At 34.1% G+C, this 17,400-nt stretch overlaps 1 protein-coding gene across 4 annotated transcripts in view; it reads right to left on the minus strand.

The window, feature by feature from the left end:
- ODR4 (odr-4 GPCR localization factor homolog) overlaps positions 1 to 17,400 on the minus strand; it is a 45,288-nt gene that overhangs the window by 3,354 nt on the left and 24,534 nt on the right. For all 4 annotated transcript variants that reach the window (XM_054450911.2, XM_054450918.2, XM_054450903.2 and 1 more), the window contains 2 exons: positions 11,553 to 11,738; positions 147 to 257 (listed from right to left, as the gene is read on the minus strand). In XM_054450911.2, the coding sequence (XP_054306886.1) occupies positions 147 to 257; positions 11,553 to 11,738 (297 nt within the window). The remainder of the gene's footprint in view (positions 1 to 146; positions 258 to 11,552; positions 11,739 to 17,400) is intronic.

A 17,400-nucleotide genomic window follows, 5' to 3' on the forward strand; every position in this document is an offset into this window, starting at 1 on the left:
GGCCTGGCACTTTCCATAATACCCAATAAATACTGTTAAGTCTAGCAATCTTAAGAAAGAGAAATGAAGTACAAAGATCTTAAAGTAACAAGAAAACTCAAATCTAAATATGTTTTCAGTGTTATAAAATAAGTAAAATTAAATACCTATGTTTTGCTGAATTTTCAATAACATTGTAGTTTTAATTGGTTGTTTTGGTTGTTCATCATCTGTGTTGTCCAATGAAGCTTGACTATTCATAGAGGAACTCATACAAGCTGAAAGAGTAAAATAATAATAAATTCCACATAAAATAAGGATTAACACATGAAACTGAGCTTTAAAGAACATTATAAAAAACTATACAATCAACACCATTTTCATTCTACTTGTTTTCTATATAACATAATGAATTTGTTCATTATCAATTGTAGGTGAATTAAATTTAATAGAATATATGTCAAATTAACAGTTTTCAAAACAATGTAGCTTTATCATTGAACTAAACCAGAGGGCCACACAGCCAGTTCTGAATGACTTTCAAAAATTATAATTTGTTGGCCAGGCGTGGTGGCTGATGCCTGTAATCCCAGCACTTTGGGAGGCTGAGGCGGGCAGAGTGCCTGAGCTCAGGAGTTCAAGACCAGCCTGGGCAACACAGTGAAACCTTGTCTCTACTAAAATACAAAAATTAGACGGGCGTGGTGGCATGCACCTGTACTCGCAGCTACTTGGGAGGCTAAGGCAGGAGAATTGCTTGAACTCAGGAGACGGAGGTTACAGTGAGCCGAGATTACACCACTGCACTCCAGCCTGGGTGAAAGAGCGAGACTCTGTCTCAAAAAAAAATAACAATAATAATAATTTGTTTACTATATAGTAGTAGAGATAAATTTATACCAAAATTCATAGCAGAGTAAACTTCACTCTTGAGATTAATTTACATTTTTTTTTTTTTGAGACAGAATCCTACTGTGTCACCGCTGGAGTGCGGTGGCATGATCTCAGCTCAGTGCAACCTCTGCCTCCCAGGTTCAAGTGATTCTCCTGCCTCAACCTCCTGAGTAGCTGGGATTACAGCCACCTGCCACCACGCCTGGCTAATTTTTGCATTTTAATTTAATTTAATTTATTTATTTGAGACAGAGTCTTGCTCTGTCACCTAGGCTGGAGTGCAATGACGTGATCTCGGCTCACTGCAACCTCCACCTTCCAGGTTCAAGCAATTCTCCCACCTCAGCCTCCCGTGTAGCTGGGACTACAGGAGTGCACCACTATGCCCGACTTTTGTATTTTTAGTAAAGATGGGGTTTTGCCATGTTGGCCAGGCTGGTCCCCAACTCCTGACCTCAGGTAATCTGCCCACCTTGGCCTCCCAAAGTGCTGGGATTACAGCCATGAGCCATCACACCTGGCCTAATTTTTTGTATTTTTAGTAGAGACGGGATTTCACCATGTTGGCCAGGCTGGTCTCGAACTCCTGACCACAAGTGATCTGCCTGCCTCGGCCTCCCAAAGTGCTGGGATTATAGGTGTGAGCTACCATGCCCAGCCTAATTTATATCATTATTGGTGGTTTTAGCAATTAATAATTTCAAATAATTAGATATTAATAATAAAACCACTGACCAGCATGTTGCAGTACATGGGCCTCTGGCTCATGACCTATTTTTGTAAAAGCTCTTAAACTAAAAATCTATTTTTCATATTTTTAAAAGACTGTAAAAAAAAAAAGAATGTGAAAGAGACCTTACGTGGCTCACAAAGCCTAAAATATTTATTTGTACAAAAAAAAAGTTTGCTGACTCTTGATCCAACTTGAAATTTAAACTATGATAAAAAATTTGACCTTAAAACAACTCTGAATGGTAAGCAACGCAAGGACATCATCGCATTTTACAAATGGAAAATGTAACCTGGGAAGTTAAAGTGCATTTTAACCATCACAGGCATTTGACTGATGATTTGGACACAAGTTCTCTTTCTACTTCATTATGCTGACAGCAATTTATGCAGGTTGGCCTATCCGAATTTATTTAATGCTGAATGAAAGTGTGTGAACTGATAACATCCTCAGAGACCACACAGGCTAATAGTTTTCTGTTTTTTTCCCCTAGGACTGAAGAATCCTATGAAAACAAAGAAAATCTGACAGAAATTCCCAGTGTGTAAAAAAGATGAAAGTATGCTACCCAGGCTGAAGCTGGGAGGAGGACTCCTGGAGTCAGACCAGCTTCTTTCTTCCATCCTAGAGGTGACAGAAGAATGCTACTCTATAGAACTCCAGGGAACCAGATTATGAAAACAACTACTTTAGATTTATCTGTTTATTTACCCTTACCCCCCCAAAAAAGAGAGAGAGAACTCAAGAGAGATAGTAAATATTACTGTTTAAAGTAAAATAGCCTATTGTTGAATTTACAATGTTCTAATAGACATCTTTGCACCCCAATATAGCAGCACAAGCTCAAAAGAATGACATATAAACTTACTGAAATAGGTTTCTATGATACTAAAATGGATGAAAAAGAAAAAAAATTACCTACTTCTCATTAATTTCTCATAAAGAAAAGTTTATGATTTTCATAAATAATTCCTAGTAACTATCTTATTAGAAATAAGGGCACCACTATTCTTCTTTTTCTTCTTCAAGCATATAACTAAAATACTTTAAAAACAAACAACAAAAAACCCTCCCCCTTTTTTTTTCTATTCTCACATCAAACCAGTCACAAAGAACAACAAATTCTTATGAACTGTCTCTAGGAATATCTAGTCTTCTATATTTCCAGTTTCTAGTTTTCTCAAGGGCTATAATACCTCAGTTCTAGACTATAGTAGCCCAGTAATTTAAAATTTCTTCCAACTTCAGTCCATAGGTCTAAAAGTTGAATGGCTAATACAATTTTACATTAAATAAAAACAAAAACAAACTTCGGCTCTTCTATGAGCAAATATCTCTGTTAAAAAGGTATTTTTTGGCCGGACGCGGCGGCTCATGCTTGTAATCCCAGAACTTTGGGAGGCCGAGGCAGGCAGGTCACCAGGTCAGGAGATCGAGATCATCCTGGCTAACATGGTGAAACCCTGTCTCTACTAAAAATACAAAAAAATTAGCCGGGTATGATGGCAGGCACCTGTAGGCCCAGCTACTCAGGAGGCTGACGCAAGAGAATGGCGTGAACCCAGGAGGCAGAGCTTGCAGTGAGCCAAGATAGTGCCAGTGCACTCCAGCCTGGGCAACAGAACAAGACTCTGTCTCAAAAAAAAAAAAAAAAAAAGGTGTTTTTTTTTTCCCCCATATTTGGACCAATAAAATCCTTATATCAGATAACAAACAAAAATAATGGATGGTATGAATTATACCTGTTTGCTATAGGAAATTTATTACTTGAATACTTGCATACAAAAAAACAAAATTGTTTTAGTTGTCATAATATATTACTTATATATTTAATATTGAATTATTACATATGAAGATCATGCTCTAGAAGATCGTACTCTGCGCAAATAATTTACTTTCATAAAAGACATTCCATTGCCCTATTTCCATTTTTAAATCTGTCATATAAAATCATGAGGTTTGATACAAATTTGAGATAATTTTACTGAAGCAGAATGTTTTTCAATAATGAATAAGGCCTTATCACAGCAATTTATTTGTCTGTTTATTTTTGGTGGGGGCTTGTAGGATTTTTAAACCAAATCTCAGGCACTGTGTTATTTCACCAACAAATATTTTAATATATTACAAGAAATTTAAATGAAAATAACAGTGATTCAATAGAACATTAGATCTCAACCATTCCTTAAAACCAAGTAATTTTAAATTCAGACAAATTGAAAATTGATCATGTTAAGAGTATTCTTGAGCAGCTGTCAAAAAGAGAGAAAAAACAAGGGGTGTGAATGCATGCAAAAGTTGCAGACGTGTTCAGATTTCATTCCAAGCTGCTGATAGGTAGGCAGAACTATTTAGAAGCTTAAAATGAAATGTTAAGACTTGAACTCCTTAGTTGCCTGTGTTCTTCCTATCCCTAATTCCTAAATTACTGTATCATTATAGTCAGCGATGTAGCCATAAAATTATATCTTCAGTATTACTCATTTTTCCTTTATAATTGTCAATGTTTAACCAAATGACAAAAATTAATTTCAGCTCTGATATTGGCAAAGATGAGGTTCACCGGATTTTAAAGGTATGACTTCAAATTTTTTTAGATGGTACTGTTGATAAAAGTACATTGAAATTATCAAGTTAACGTCTACTAGGAGATGACTAACACAGCTAAGAAATTTTAAAGCCATAGTTATCCCTCACCTCAAGTGAGTCATTTTGACAAATTGTTCTTCATCTCTTAAGTCATTTAAAAGTATGTTATTTTAAGACACTTACTTGGCAAATATGTATTTTAAACATAGCAACTACTTGGGCAACTATACTATAGAACAGAAATAAGTAATAATCAGGTAAATAATACAAGTTGAGCATCCTTTACCTGAAATGATTTTTTTTTTCAAGTTTTGGATTATTTGCATTATACTTACTGGTTGAGCATCCCTAATCTGAAATCCAAAACCCAAAATGTTCTAATGAGTATATTTCCTTTGAGCATCATGTTGGTGCTCAAAAAGTTTCTAATTTTGGAGCATTTTGTATTTCAGACTTTCAGATTAGGGATACTCAACCTGTAATGTTAAATACTTAGAAGACAAAGCAAAATGTTTATAGCAAATTTAATGTTCCTAAATGTGTAGTAATTGATTCCAATTTTTGAATTTGAACATTTGAGCTCCATTTTCTTATGGTTTATTTTATATGGAAACTCTAATTTCAAATATTTAGGACAACTTGTACATATTATAAGACATTTTCATACTTTAACATTAATATTTTTCATTACAAGTCAGAGGTTCAGTATTTAAAAGCCTAATAATGTGTTAATATCATCCTCCATTTATATATCTCTTTCTGTTTAGAAAGTATTTTCCCTAACAGTTTTACCAAATTCTCACATCAACCCCAACAAAATCTAGGACTCAGAGGGGACTTCTTTAAGGTTAGTTTTAAGTGGCAGGCCTGGACTCCTGGACATTATCTTCATAAAATTATGGCATCTACTATCTTTGAGTAAATGAATAAATGAGTAAATGAGTGAATAAGTGCATATAATTCTAAAAAAAATAGGATGTTTATGTAAAAGCACTTAATTTTTCTATTAAAATGTATGTTTTTACTCTTCTATTATTTGGGAATGTGTTCTTTATAATAAATATGCAGAAATACTACATCATTCCTTCCAATTTAACAAATGCTTGATGAAACTTATACTTCTAGGTAAGTCATATTCTTGGTTGTAATACATCTCATACCAATGTTCAATTCCTAAAAAGCTACTTTTATTTGTATTCATCCTTCAAAATGAACTCAAATGTCACCTACTCTAAGAAGCTTTCCCTGAATGCCTTACAGAGATAGTGCCTCTGCTAAGAGTTCTGACTCTTCTCTGTTCATTCTTGTTATAGAATTATTAGTGGTTTCAGCAATTAATAATTTCAAATAATTAGATATTAATAATAAAACCAGGGATCAGCATATTACAGCACATGGGCCACCTTGTTTTGAAATAACTCATTTCTTTGTATTTCCCATTGCACTGTGGGCTTCTTGAGAGTCAGGTCTACATATTTTATCTGTAGAATCCTAATACATAATAGGCAACCAAGAATAGACATCACTCACTCACTCAGTCACTCACTTGAGATCCATGTAAGTTTCAAAAACAGGGCAGAGTCCTGAAAGGATCATACCTACCATACTGAAGTATCTTCAATACATCATACAATATTAGAAAAATGTGTAATATCATCTAGAAACCATGATTTTAATATGCCATACATGTAAGTATACACACCTAAACTTTCCAAATTGCTGTTTTGCTTCCTTTGTTCTTGTAATATTAAACTCTTCCTACTGTTAATCCATCTCTATACTAGACTGTCAGCATAAAAAAGAGAAATATAGACAGTAAATAATTTTTAAATACAGTGTGAAGCATGTAACTAAGTTTTAATATTAAAGGTTTATGAAAGTTAAAATCCACAAATCAGACATATGTATTAATATTTATATATTATCTCAGATTTTTATGTTATTTTAAGGTATTTCATATTTACTGGTTCATGCTAATATTTCACAAGGTACAAATAATGCTAATGATAAAGCTTACTGAGGGAACCCAAGAAAGAGGATTAAAATATATTTACTATATATATAAATAAAAACTATTCATTAGAGAATAGCATTTATATCTGACAATAATGGATAAAAAGTATATTGTTTTGAGGCTAAAATTAAAACTTTGATTTATTTGCAAAAGCAAACATCATTCGAAACTATGAAACTTTCAATACAAGTGGGATCATACACTGTATATTACAGAGCCTCAATTTATAAAACTGGTGTGTGCTTTCAGTGACCTTTCAGTTGAAGTGAAACATAAAAGCAGTACAGGTTGAGTATTCCTCGTCCAAAATGCTTGGGACCGTAAGTGTTTCAGATTTCACATTTTTTTGAATTCTGAAATATGTGCAGTACACCAGCTTAGCATTCCTAATCCAAAAATCCAAAATCTGAAATGCTCTAATGAACATTTCCTTTGAGCATCATATCGGTGCTCAAAAAGGTTCAAATTTTGGAGCACTTCAAATTTTAGATTTTCAGATTAGGGATACTCAACATTATAATAAAGAATTAAAAAAGGGAAATAATTTACTAACTCTTTTTTTTTGAGACGGAGTTTCGCTCTTGTTGCCTAGACTGGAGTGCAATGGCACGATCTTGGCTCACCACAACCTCCGCCTTCCGGGTTCAAGTGATTCTCCTGCCTCAGCCTCCTGAGTAGCTGGGTTTACAGGCATGCCTCACCATGCCTGGCTAACTTTGTATTTTTAGTAGAGACGGGGTTTCTCCATGTTGGTCAGGCTGGTCTTGAACTACCGACCTCAGGTGATCCACCCACCTTGGCCTCCCAAAGTGCTGGGACTATAGGCGTGAGCCACTGCGCCCAGCCCACTAAAATTTTAATACAGGAATGCCAAAACTTTGTTACTGTATATTACAGATCACTGCTAATGCCTATAATAGAGACTTTTTTCTGATTAAATTATTAACCAAATCACTGGAGACCCTAAAATTCTGATCACTAATCTTGATGGAGTTCTTAGGTACTCTTAGGACCTTACTACATTCTCTGTATAACTAATCACCCATTTACATTCTATCTTTCCTCTAGGCTTCTAAAGGAAAGGAATCAAGTTATTGATTCATATCTATTATATTGTCTTGAACAGAGCATAAGCTTAATAAACATCTGATAAATAGACATACTAAACGCTGTAAACTAGATTAAAATTTCTGGGGCAACAACTAGTGCTACATATTTTCATATAAAAGACATAATTTCATGTCTTTAATGTTCAAAACTCCTGAAAATGTTCTGAACTACTGAGCCACACAGCTATGAATATTATAGCCTTTTTAAACCTTCAACATGTTCAGTATACTATACTACACAAACCTTAAAAACCTTGTCTGTACAGGCATAAGCTAATAATTTCTCAAGTATGAAATAAATGTGAAAACAAGAAGTACTGTAGTTTCCTAAGAATCATTTATTCAGTATTTATGAATCAGTAACAAATACTTAGGAACACCTACCATGTTTTAGGTACAGATAAATAAATACTCTACTTACTCTCAAAAATCTTATAGTCTAATGTGAAAGATCAACATTAAATATGCAATTGATGATTTAACTAATTACAAGTATGTAAAGTATTATAGAAGAACAGCATAGAAGAAGGAACTACAAGAAAGTTTAGTGAAGGAGTTTACCTAGTCTGAACTAGTCTGAAATTAGTAAAAACATAGTTATCTACACAGACATTTTAAAAAAAACTCTATTGGCTAGCCATGGTGACTAATACCTGTAATCCCAGCACTTTGGGAGGCTGAGGTGGGCGGATCACGAGGTCAGGAGTTAGAGAACAGCCTGACCAACATGGTGAAACCTCATCTCTATTAACAATATAAAAATTAGCTGGGCTTGGTGGCACGTGCCTGTAATCCCAGCTACTCAATGAGGCTGAGGCAGGAGAATCGTTTGAACCCACGAGGCAGAGGTTGCAGTGAGCTGAGAATGCAACATTGCAATCCAGCTTGGGAGACAGAGTGAGACTCCGTCTCAAAAAACAAACAAACAAACAAACAAAAATCTACTTAGCTCCTTGAAGACAAGATCAGCATTTTGTTGTTCTTTGGACTCCAATCCATAGACAAAATAAATAATTTATTCAGTCAACAAATATCTACTGAATACCTATGACGTGCTAAGGCTAAGCTCTTAGTAAAGTGCTAGAAACACAACAGTAAGCAAGAGAGGCAAAGGCCCTTTTTGCTCTTTCAACAGAGTTTGCTGAAATGCACATGTAACGGTTTCATAAGAATTTGAATTTATTGGGTTTTAGTTTTGGTTTTGGGAGGCTGTCATGCCAGGTTGCCATAGTTACCTCTTAGGAATACATTACAGTGGTTGAAGCTACTTAATTTTTTTTTTTTTTTTTTTTTTGAGACAGGGTCCTACTCTGTCGCCCAGGCTGGACGGCAGTGGTGTAAACATGGCCCATTGAAACCTCTACAGCTAATTTTTGTATTTTTATTGTAGAGACAGGGTTTCACCATGTTGCCCAAGTTAAATTTTTTTTTTAATGTCTTAGCAATGTAAAGAAAGAATATAAACCTCTGTTATTAACTGTTTGTTAAAATATAACTTAAAAAGAACTGAATAAAATAGTTTTAAACTAGTCTATATACCTGTGTTTAATATACAACATGAAATTAAATGAGTTAAAAATACTTAAGACAGAAATATTTTTAAGAATTATTTTAAAAACCTAGATGAAATGACTCTCTCTTCCTATTCTTTTATATCTGACTTTTAAAGTAACTTGTGAATGGGGCAAGTTTTGCATACAGTGCTACCCTTAGTCATTCTTAGTTTAAGAACGTGATATGCACAAGAATGTTACAAATAATTTGAAAAATTATATATAAACATGATATATTTTTATATTTTTATAAGAAAACAATATAGTTTTATATATTGTTTATATTATATATTTTATAAACATATTCATATAAACATATAAACACGTTCACATATAAACATTTTTATGTTTACATACATACACATAAATTGTTTATATTACATTTTATATATGTATATGTTTATATTATATATAAACATTATATATTGTTTATATTATGTTTATATAAACATAAATAATGAGATCCAAGATTCTAGCCAACAAATGAGAAATCATATTGACATAATCTAGATGAAATTAAACCAAGATAGTGTAACATCATCCATTTACACTTGAAAATGTTTAAAGGGATGGAATGAAGAATGCCAGGCTAAAATATGTATCTATATCAGGGAAAATAATCATACTATACTTCATTATTTAGCTCCTACACAAAGGCAGTAAAGCAAAATTTTTAGAAAAGAAGCACAGACTCTAAACCCAAACTGCCTAAGTTTAAATTCCAGCTCCACCATTACGAGCAATGTAACTTTGAAAAGTTACCTGGCCTTTCTGAGCCTTAATTCTCTCATCTAGAAAATAGGATTAATAATGTTACATCACAGGGTTATTATAAGGAATGATAATTTAGTATTTGTAAGACTCTTAAAACTGTACCTGGCAGATATATAAATAATGGCTATATTATTTTTAGAGCATTAGCTTCATCAGGGTAACATATTTCAAGGAAGGCAAACCAGAGTATATTTAAGAAGTAATTTTTAATTTTTCTTAATTACCAACTCTTTGAAAGCGATAGAACTTTTCTTCAGAAAAAAATCATACAGTTACTTTCAAGTGGTTTGTCGACCTTCTAAAAGTTCAGCTCTGACACCAAAGGTTTTGAACCCCACAGGTTAAAAATTCCTAATCTACCGGAAAGCAAACAAGGTGGTAAGAAAAAAATGTGGTCTGGAAACTGTAATAAAAAGAACAGTTTAAGGTAGGTGAGAATATATGGCTTTGAAATATTTAGAACATAATAGTTGCTCTCAAATTTAAAGCATGGTCTCAGTGAGGAAGTTGTACTCATGTTTTATTGCTGCATATTACTGAAAGAATAGGTTACAGGGAGGCAGATTGGTATTTAGAATAAAGAAAAATAGAATCTGAATCCCCATCTGCTAAGAATATAGTTTTCAGTATTAAGAGGTTAAATTAGGTCAATTCAAATGATCCTACCAACATTATAAGATCTATTCAACAACAGAATGGCTCAAGAACTATTGCTAGGCATTAACGACAGAGAAGTGAACAAAACAAACAAAAATCCCTGTCCTCATGATTCTAAGTTTTGTTGGCAGAGATAATGCAGTCACTAACCAAGGAAAATAAATTTTGGAAACCAGTAAACATTTTTACCAGTCTACTTTCAAAAAGCAGATACTTTCCGTCTGCTACAGTCATATCTTTAGAAATATTAGTTTTCATGGAACTATGCTACAGTTGTATCTTTAAAAATATTAGTTTTCATGGGATTAGAAAGTAGTTGCTTCTTTATTTTAACATCAGGCATTGGGCAATTTAGAATATTTTATTTTCCCCACTGAAACAAGCTTATTGCTCTACATCGTGATCTGGTATTGCTGAAAAACTAAAGGGTGGTTTGCAACTAACCTGAGGCAGTTTACTATAGATTTGAAGTTCCCCAATCAAATACTTACTTGACTCGCTATAATCTCAAGCACACTCTGAATCAAACACCCTATTCCTGAAGGGAGAATTAACTATGCAAAGAATAACTAAGAAATCAGAAAAGGAACTTACGTATTTATTTATAGACATGTTTTTATACCCTGAACTCACTAGAAACAAAAAGAAAGCAAAAAAACCAAAACAGTCTTCCGAAGTGTAAAGTCAAATGTGAAAGTGATGGCTAGGGAAAAAAAAATGTGTTACAAAACCTGGACAGTAAAGCTAATCTATGCTCTATAAAAGTAATCTAATTTCTGGAACTGTCCATTTTGGCTTAGTATCCCAATTACATGAAAGGGATATGAAAAAAAAAGGCAAATAATATGGAGAAAATGTTTAATAAATTAGTGTTTTAAAACTTTCTGTTCTGACATGATGCTTTACCAAGTAAGATAATGAGTTTTGAGAAAACTTTATATTGAAAGAAATACCTTAAAGCTTTGTAATTTTACCTACTTAATCCTGAACTTGTTTTATTAAGATCTACTTGCTAAGCTTGAAAAATACCTTAGTATCTTAAATTTTGGTACAATTTCCCAGGAAATACTCACTGAATGTCTAAACATGTAGAAATTAAACATGTATTTTTAAATGTCTCAGTTAATATTTCGAAGTGTCAAATAGAACTAGCTTTAAAAAAAATCTAAAGACATGATATTTAAACTAGACATCTCATAGGTAAAATCTTAGCTGTAATCTAATCAGGTTCTTAAATAGCATCATATAATGACCTGTGTTTGTTTCCTCTGCAATTTCCAAATCTTCTATTTTAATTGTGTGATCCAACATCTCCATAAAATGGTCCCTGATTTCTTCAGCTGACTCATCGTCAAATTTATAATCACACAACATTACAGTGGATCCAGGAAGGGGAACAAAGACTCGATAAGGGAGGACGTGGAACTCTTTTTCAGAATCTAAAAGGAAAAGAAATATTATCAATATTTAGATAGGTTTGTCACTGGTAGCAGTGATACATATTTTAGAAGTACATACAAAAACTAATAGAAATAAAGCTTAAAAGGTCAATATTTTTTCATTTTCTGGTTGATCTGGCACAAAATTGCTCTTACCAAATTCTACTTTACCTCAAAACCCCTGGTCTTTGCAAGGAACCTAAATGATACTCCTATGAAAAATAAACTTATCTCCAGGCGCGGTGGCTCATGCCTATAATCCCAGCACTTTGGGAGGCTGAGGTGGGCAGATCACTTGAGGTCGGGAGTTGGAGACCAACGTGGCCAACATGGTGAACCCCGTTTCTACTAAAAATACAAAAATTAGTCAGGCATGGTGGCAGGTGCCTGTAATCCCAGCTACTCAGGAGGCTGAGGCAGGAGAATTTCTTGAACCGGGAGGTGGAGGTTGCAGTGAGCCAAGATCGCACCACTGCACTCCAGCCTGGGCAACAGAGCGAGACTCCATCTCAAAATAAAAATAAAAATAAAATAAACTTATCATTGCCTTCAATGTAAAGATGTTGATTACACATTCTTATACGACCCACTGTCCTATGAAGAACACTCAAGAGACAATTTTGTCCTTGATGTCAGAAACTATTGTCCTTCTTGTCTGTTTTAACCTCATAGGCACTGTACATTTTATAGTTGGTTTTTCTCTTCTTCACCCAAGTTTGGAGCCAAATTACTGGCCGCCTTACATGAAGTGCACAGGATCTGATAGAATACATTTTTGTATTAATCTCCCCATGAATTTCATCTTACTAGATGTAGCCCCCTTCCTATATCAAGCATGTTTAGGACATCTAGTCATACATACAGTTTTGTGTACCTATCTCACTACCACCCCCATTTTTGCTTTCTTTTTTTACCTTCCCTTTGACTCTTTATTACTAATATTTATTTTCACTTGTTTACTTATGCTTCTTTGTAAAAAGCCTTAAATCATTTTTAGAAATAAATAAATCTAAATAAATAATAAATACCTCATTCTTCTGTGAATACTTACAAACTAGAATATATTATTTCCCCTAATTTCTAACATAGTCACTGTTGCATGTAAATAAATAATTACTTTTTAGTTAAATGCTACGATTCTTATGAACTATCAGAAAGATAGAAATTTTGTGAAAAGAATGACCTCTTTCAGCAACAGATATGATTAAAAAGTTACTAATGTAAAGATCAAGTAGAAAACTAGGGCTTACTTTAATAGTAACCTAGACTTCATTGTCAAGAAACTAGTGGTAACTTTACATAATTACAAACAGAAGATGACGAACAATGCCTTAAGTGTCACAGGAAATGCAATGGCTTAAACTACGTGTTCCTTCCAGATTCTGCGTATTATCTTGTTTGCACATGAGAACTGGGAGAGAAATTTTACTCTTTGACCAGACTGCCTCCTAGCTGTAGAAGAATATTACTGCAATTTGTACTGCAGCACGAAAATTGTCCACACATTGAAATTAGGACTATATTATTTTATTTTGGGCCACAGTTACTTGAAACAGATTAAGTAAAAACTCAAAAATGACTATAATGTGCATGTGCAATTGGCATGCAAAATTTTAAAACCATTTCAAACTACATCAATTCTTGGTCTATCTGAAACATAACAAGCTAAAAACAAAATCAAACGTTAAATAACTGGTTCCAATAAATTTAAATTACTCATTAAAAAGAAAAAGCACTACAACTTTCAAATTAAGAAGTTAAATTAGCAATTTAGTATCTAAGTAAGACTCGTTTTCTGTTAGTCTGAGGTTTGAATGGGAGGAGAAATCTTTTGGAAAAGACACATCTCAAAAAGCATTCCAAAGCAGAATCCTTTAGGAATATGTTCATGTCACAGTATCTAGTTCAACATTATCTGAATAAAGTCAAAACAAAAAAATTTTAACATTAAGCCAATATAATAAGAATTGGGTTTCTATTGGTTAAATGACCTAGCTGGTATCAGAGTAGTACAGAACCTTTTAAGTTATTTATGTATTTATTTTTTATAGAAATTTTTTTAGAATAGGTGATAGCAGAGCTGAAGCTTAAAGGATAAGAGGACATCTGCATAAAGGGATAGGAGAAGTGCCATTCAGAGAGTGGAATCATGGGCATAGGCAAAGAGGATTACAAATGCTCTGGGAAGACAGTGGAGTGGTACAGAGGATACTGATGTAAGGATGTGCAAAGGTAAGAGGTTTCATAACTGATGACCTCCATTTTCACAATGAGTAGGTCATCTATGAGAGTAAGTGGAGCAGGATCAAATGAAGACTTATAACAGTGAAGAAGGCTTAGGCTGTATCTTAAGAGGAATCAAAGAGGAAGATCACAACAAGTGCAAGGCTTAACTGGAGTTTTTTTTTTTGTTTTTTTTTTTTAAACTGACATTGAAATACTAAGTTCTTTTATCTGGATAGCCAAAATTAAAAGCCTAGGTTTAGTTTAGAGATTAGATATATAAAGTTATTATGTCCTTAACAGACTTCCTCATGCATGCAAAAATACTCTAATTCAGGTTAATTTTATGGCATACATTCTACATTTTACTATATTACAGCATCTATAAGATCTTACCAGTATATAAGAAAAATAAGCTAAGTAAAATGAGGACAAAATCTAAAATCTAACAATTTGGTGTATAAATTCAACATCAGAATTTACATTTATTTATACTTGAGGGGATGGATAACTCATTCTCCATGATGATTATTTTATATCACATGATTGTATCAAAACATCTCATATACCTCATAAATATATATATACCTACTATGTATCCACAAAAGTTAAAAATTAAAAAATTTTTTTAAAGAATTTACATTTATTTATATTATCACACTTACAATGTAGTCTTTTATCTTGATACCTAAGATCAACTAATATGTTGTTGGAATAATTATCCTGTTACTAAAGTGTTGAACATATATTTACATCTTATTTCTGTCCGAAATATGCTAAATTTCCCAAAAATTGAAGTTAAGGCATTTTAAAGACAATTAACATAAGTTGTTCTCCTCTATCATCTCCAACATGGTATCAATACCACTTGATGAGGGCTTGGCTTACACCAATTTTATTAGGGGCCTTACAAACATCATCTCATTTAATCTTGCAGCCTCAAAAAGTAGGTACCATAATTCCTATTTTATATATAAGAAAATGGGGCCATTCATAGTGGCTCATGCCTATAATTCCCAGTGCTTTGGGAGGACTGCTTGGGGCCAGGAGTTTGAGACCACCTGGACAACATAACAAGGCCCCACCTCTACAAAAAAGTAAAAATTAAAAGATTACCCAGGCATACTGCTGTGCGCCTGTAGTCTCAGCTACCTGGGAGGCTGAGGGAGGAGGATCCCTTACAGCCAGGAGTTCAAAGCTGTATTTAGCTATGATCATACCTGTGCACAGCCACAGGACTACAGCCTGGGCAACATAGCAAAGACTCTTGTCTCTACAAAAAAGCAAAAAAAAAAAAAAAAATTAGCCAGGCGTGGTGGCCCTTGCCTGTAGCCCCAGCTACTCAGGAGGCTGAGGCAGGAGGATCACTTAGGACCAAGAGTTCAAAGGCTGCAGTGAGCTATAACTGCATTATTGTATTCCAGGCTGGGTGACAGAGAGAGGCCCTGTCTCTCATTAAAAAAAAGAAGGAAGAAAGGAAGGAAGAAAGGAAGAAAGGAGAGAGAAAAGGAAAAGGAAAAGGAAAGGAGAGGAAGTAGAGAGGAAGAGGAGAGGAGAAAGGAAGAGAGGAGAGAAGGAAAGAAACAAAGGAAGGAAGGAAGGGAAGGAGGGAGGGAGGGAAAAGAAGAGAGAAAGAAAGGAAAGAAAGAAAGAAAGAGAATAGGATGCCTATAGAGTTATTTGTCTGAGGTTACTCTGCTAGCAGCAGAATAGACACAGAACCAGAGAACTTCAAAGTCTTCGCAGAAAGAAAGGAAGAAGAAAAAAAAAGAGAGAGAAAAAAAAGACAGAAAACAAGAAGAAATAGAAAACCTGAACAGACTGATAAAAATTCACATGATTGAATCAGTAATGAAAAATCTCCAAAGAAAACTCCAACACTGGATGGTTTTACCAATGAATTATACTGAACCTTTAAAAAAGAAATAATACCAATTATTCTCAAACTATTACAAAAAAATGAAGCACAGAGAACTCTTAACTCATTGTATGAGATCAGCATAACCTTAATACCAAAACCAAACAAAGACACAAAAAAAGAAAACTACACAACAATATCCCTGATGAACACAGACACAAAAATTCTCAACAAAATACTAGCAAACCAAATGCAACAGTACATCAAAAAGATAATACATCGTAATCAAGTGGGGTTTACTCCAGAGATTCAAGAATGATCCAACATACAAAAATTAATAATGTGATACATTAAAAGAATGTCAAAAACTATGTGATCATAGAAAGAAAGAGAGGGAAGGAGGGAGGGAAGGGAGGGGAGGGGAGGGGAGGGGAGGGAAGGGAGGGGAGGGGAGGGGAGGGGAGGGAAGGGACGGGACGGGATGAGACAAAGAAGGAAGGAGAAAGAAAAAGAAAGAGGAAGGAAGGAAGGAGAGAGAGAGAGAGAAAGAAAAAGAAAGAAAGAAAAGAAAGAGAAAGAAAGAAAGAAAGAAAGAGAAAGAAAGAAAGAGAAAGAAAGAAAGAAAGAAAAGAAAAAAGAAAAGAAAAGACAGACGGACAATGCCTATAAAGTCATTTGCCTGAGGTCACTCTGCTAGGAGCAGAATAGACACAGAATCCGAGAACTTCAAAGTCTTTGCTCTTTCCACCAAACTACAGTCTATGCTCTTCACACAGGTCCCAAGGCCACCCAATTACTAGTAAAAACTTTTTCACCTTTTAAAAGTTTAGGATTAGGCTTTAACATTAACTTCTAAATGTATCAAGTTTAACAAAGGAACAGTACAACTGCTGTTAGGGGCCATTAATTTTACTAATTGAACATCAGCAAAAATTTCAAAGTACTAACAATATGAAAGAATACCAGGATAGCCATATAATACCACTTTTACAGAGGATTTTTAAATAGAAGAGTGTACTAATGTGTCTGATAAGGTAGATCTTTAACAATAATGGTGGATACATCCCCATACCCTGAAAATCCTGAAACCTGCAATGCAGCTATAATATACACTGTTGATCAGAAAGTGAAGCAATGATTTACACCACAGGAGTTACCACAAACTCAAAGTCAAATTGCAAAAACAAAGCCACAGTGAGATGGGGCTGCTAGACTGATGGACTATGTGAACAGGTCCCACATACTGCCCTCCCAAAACTCTCAATCCAATTGTTGCATGTAAGATTCAAATTCATGTTCCAGCAAAATTATAAATTATTAGCAAATGGAACTTTAGGGTTGTGAATTACGAGAAGGATAAATATTAAACCTGCCAATCATAGAACCCAGCATACTAGGAATATAAAAAAAAGATTATAATTAGTCCATCAAACTTAATATACTAGCTATCAGTAGTACTAAAAGAAGTTGGTTATATAGAGGAGCTATGCTTTTTTTCCTATGAACATAAAAATATTCCCTTCAAAAGCTAATGTGGGCTGGGCGCGGTGGCTCATGCCTATAATCCCAGCACTTTGGGAG

The sequence above is a fragment of the Pongo pygmaeus genome, chromosome 1, assembly GCF_028885625.2.
Source record: "Pongo pygmaeus isolate AG05252 chromosome 1, NHGRI_mPonPyg2-v2.0_pri, whole genome shotgun sequence".
In the NCBI taxonomy this organism is placed as follows: domain Eukaryota; kingdom Metazoa; phylum Chordata; class Mammalia; order Primates; family Hominidae; genus Pongo; species Pongo pygmaeus.